We start from the raw sequence: 4,227 nt of genomic DNA, 5'->3' as shown, positions 1-4,227 counted from the left end.
TTCATTTAGGCCACAGACACACATGTTGTCGAGCACTTTGTAATATGGGTTGTTCAGGACAATAACTTCAAGAATGGGAACATATCAATTATTTCAGTGTCACCTGTGCTGCTTGTTAATAAAGTTAATAATATGGCCTAATGTGATCCTATAGTGCTTCATATTCATCAATTCAGTAAAAAAATATTCTTTTAACCCATCATCAGCAGGAATATCAACAATTTTAGTGCCTTATTTACTTCTGTTGAAAAGTGAAGCTACATAGTTACGTCATGACCAGTTTATTTACTGACTCAGTGTGTGCAAGTATCTGTCATCACACACATACTCTACATACACACACATAATAAGTTATTATATGTGTATGTCATTTGTTATTATATTGTTTGTTTGGTTTAGTGTCCAGTCAATGAATATATGGTCATATCATCTAAGTCCACTAAAGCCTCAAAGTTATATTAACAGTCATCTCGTAGGTATCAGAGGATCCTATGTTGATTTCTGCCAATCAAAATACTTTTTCATCATCTCTTCGTGCCTAACCCTAACCCTAGTTTCTCCCTCTGACCCTAATCAATCCTCCATTCCTGACCTTAACCCCAGACACGACCTTTCTGGATGACGTCACATCACTGTTGTTTTTATTGTTGATGTTTTAAACTAAGTCCTGCTGCTTTAACAGAGTGGCCACGTTTAAATTATTGAGAGGGCTGTGTTTTTCACAGACTAAACGCAGCTTCACACCTCAGAAATGATTATCACTTAGTAAGATTTTAGCGAATTTTAACACCCCCATTAAGAGTATCTGGTTCTGTCTCTGACTCTGATCAATGCCCTGCAGGCTTGGAAACCTTAGAGACACGGTAAACACATGTGTCTTTGTCTATCTGGATGATGCAGAGGTCCCTGGGTGGTTTTACTTTCTACAGAAAATTCATCTGCAATTACATATCTGTTGCTGCTCCCCTTCATCACTTAACCTCTCACCCCCCCTGCCCCCCCCCACCCACCCCCAATATCACCTGTAGATAATCCTGTCTTCTCAAATAATCTGTTGTTGAACTTTTTTCCAAAAATAGTGCTTTAAATACTACTGTCATAGAGACAAGAAATGTTATACAGGGATCAAAATAAATTACACTAAACTGAAATGATTCAAACTACTTTGTAAAGGGGCCAAGATCTTTTTGTACTGACAGTTTTATGTGAAACACAATTACTGTTCATAAGTGATGTTTTCCTATACCTGATGATAAAGTGTGGTTGGTCAGGGGCATCTATTTTATTTCTGTCTGTAACTAAATGGACACTAATTACTTGGATGATGCTTTCACCAATATAGTGACATGAATACAAAGCTTTAGTAGCTCTTTTGTTGTGTTGGGATGACATTTTTCCTATCACAAAGAAAAAAAAGTTTCCCTGGGAAAAAATACTCTTTATATGCGTCATACATATGTAAATATGTGATTACTTAATAAACTGTATATGGTGCTTATGACTCTCTTTAAATGCAGCAGCATCAGAGACGAAAAATACACAACAAGATAAAGCTGAAGCACAGGCCTTTCATTTGTTGATCATACACAATTTAGACTTTTAGGCAAGAAAGTATAGTTTCATGTTCTGTATACAACAATTGATCACTGAACAGCAGGAACATTTTCATTCCTTGAAACCTTAGACCAAGTCTGATCTCAGTCCCTCCACACTCTCTCTACAGCATGGGGGTCTCAGAGGAGCCAGGCTGCAGGATCTGAAGAGTAACAATGAGTTTAACTGCTTTTCTAAACCAGGGGTAAAACAAGGCATAGATCACAGGGTTTAGACAAGAGTTACAATAGAACACAAAGAGAACATAGGATGCAGATGAAGCATTAACCAAGCTGTCACCTGCAAGAGAGACAGAGTAATATGGGCAGAAACACATTAGAAACACAACTACCAGAACACCAAGAGTCCTGGCTGCTTTCAGCTCGGATTTCTTTGCCTTTGGAGTCTCTGAAAGCTGGAGTGTGACAGCTGTAATGTGAGAGCGCATGGCACGAGCCTGAGACACAGCCACGGCAAATACTCTCACATACAGAGCTATGATGACAGTAACTGGAACAATAAAGGACAAAACAACATCTACAGGTCCTAAGACAAAGTCAACGACCAACACACATTCTCCGTAGCAGGAATTATACCTCCCTGGTTGAGTCAGGACATCCTTCACAAAGAGAAAGCTGTAGGAAACAGAACAGAGCCAACACAGACAAACACAGAGTTTAACTCTGTTCACAGTGATCCTTGTGGTGTAATGCAGAGGGTCACAAATAGCCACATAACGGTCAACTGATATGAGCACCATGTCAACTATTGAGGCTGAGGGAATGATGCCTGAAAAAATAATATACGTAGCACACACAAGGTCACCAAGAAACCAGCAGGACGTTTGTCGGAGAACTTCTCTGGGCATCAGCATGAGGCCCACTAGAAAGTCTGAGACAGCCAGAGAGAGGAGGAGGATGTTGGTGGGTGTGTGGAGCTGCCTGGAGGGAAAGAGAAAAGTATCATTACACCAACAAGTGTGACAGAACAACCCAAACACGTTATCAAAATAAAAATGCATATGAGCTTCAATATTTTCCATTCCACCACATCAGTAGTTACCATATGTTTAAGTGTAGATAGTTAAAATGACTTTGAGGTCAAGGTGGACAGAAAGCAATGCTTAGTATTGGTAAGAGAGAGGACATGAACAGTCTCTGGCATCAAAGTCAGACATTTGGAGCAACATTATTCAGAACTATCAATCAATCAAATTCAATCAAAAATCTAAATAGTATTAGCTCAAAGACAATTCTTCTAAATGTACAGCAGCTGTTCACATTTTTAAGTTACACATCCTGTAGAGAGAAGCTGAGAAGTTAATATCTGCCTGTAGTGGGAGATAGAGATGACGATGAGCAGGTTGAGAGTCACAGTGATCAGAGAGATGGAGTACAGCATGATGGTAATTGTTTGGGGCCAAGGAGACAAGGGCTTCCTGCAGGAGGTGTTTGGGAACTGTGGAAAGCAGAGCTGGGCTCTGTCCTCAACCTCCATCTGCAGAGATCTGCAGATAGCTGCAGCTCTGGCAGCTCTCTGAACTAACCGGAGTCATGTAACTGATTTATATCTCTCACATTCTCTTCATCCCCTCCTCCCTCTCAGTCCCTGTGTGACTCTGATGCCCCTCCTTCCTCACTCTGCACATCCCACCATCACCTTCATCACTTTCTCTGTAACCCTGCCTTTCTCACTGTATCTCTATCCAAACTCTCCTTTGTAGTAGTATTAGAAACATTACTGTCCCGCAAAAGAAAACCACATCCAATATTAAATGAAGTTAACCCTTTAGGCGCCGGGTTTTATTTTTAAAAATACTAGATTTTGACACCTAAATTTCAGAAGGCTCTGGCTTGAAAGTGGTTTGAGATAGAGACAAAGTGTAAGTGAAACAAACATTCAGAATGACCTAACGTTTATCTAGGGAGTAAATGTTCCCATCTAATTTGCATATTATGACGTCATATGGCGGCAGCCATATTGGATTACGGAATTTCCATGAAATACCTAATATTTTGAAAGAGAGTTGAACTTATTTCATCAGATTTACCCCCCTCCATCCATTTGTTATGTTGTCCACATATCACATGAACAGGGAAAAAGTAAATTGTAAGCCAACAGTCGTAAACTACAACTATTACTACGCCACAAAACTCATGTAAACTGTAGGCGTATTTTTTAGTTAGGTTTTTTTTTTGTGAGGGCTTTTGGACGGGGGAGGGGCTCACGGCAGCACCTGCTGCTCATTGAGCACAGTAATTGTAGAGTGATACGTGCTTTCACGAGTCTCCAAACACCACAAAAATCTCCAATAACACCAGAAAAAGTCACAAGTGGCTTTTGACAATAAAAGTCAAGTTTGGATGGGATTTTCTCGAAAATTTTGCATTGAAGCATGAGGTATTTCTGAGCTAAGGTCTAAGTACAGGATGTCTGCCACCTAGTGGAGGGGAGTATGAATGACATAACACTCTATTCAGAGAAAACAGCTGTTTGATTCAGTACCATGTCCTGTCGCAATTTTTGGCTTTGTGTCACTGGTAGTGTTAGGTTATAAAAAGTTAAACCATTGGTGATGTCTGATAAAAATATACTTTTAGTTAAATGAACACTGAATCAATACCGATTTCATCA

At 39.8% G+C, this 4,227-nt stretch overlaps 1 protein-coding gene across 1 annotated transcript; it reads right to left on the bottom strand.

Moving 5' to 3' along the window:
- Window positions 1-1,717: 1,717 nt before the first annotated feature.
- On the bottom strand, window positions 1,718-3,090 carry LOC120569483 (trace amine-associated receptor 7e-like). Its single transcript, XM_039817342.1, has 2 exons — window positions 2,924-3,090; window positions 1,718-2,534 (listed from the first exon to the last, which is right to left on the bottom strand). Exons 1-2 carry the CDS (start codon window positions 3,088-3,090, stop codon window positions 1,718-1,720), a joined length of 984 nt encoding a protein of 327 aa, XP_039673276.1.
- Between the last annotated feature and the right edge of the window lie 1,137 nt (window positions 3,091-4,227).

This window comes from Perca fluviatilis, chromosome 12 (assembly GCF_010015445.1).
Source record: "Perca fluviatilis chromosome 12, GENO_Pfluv_1.0, whole genome shotgun sequence".
In the NCBI taxonomy this organism is placed as follows: Eukaryota; Metazoa; Chordata; class Actinopteri; order Perciformes; family Percidae; genus Perca; species Perca fluviatilis.
Note: the sequence above shows the minus strand (reverse complement) of the source record. Positions and strands in the feature narration are given on the sequence as shown.

What these genes read in the sequence shown, in the direction of transcription:
- LOC120569483 (XM_039817342.1), bottom strand. Translation starts at nt 3,090, where the DNA reads ATGGAGGTTGAGGACAGAGCCCAGCTCTGCTTTCCACAGTTCCCAAAC. An exon ending in ATCTCTATCTCCCACTACAG is followed by an intron (nt 2,535 to 2,923) that starts GCAGATATTAAC and finishes CTTTCCCTCCAG; the next exon opens with GCAGCTCCACACACCCACCA.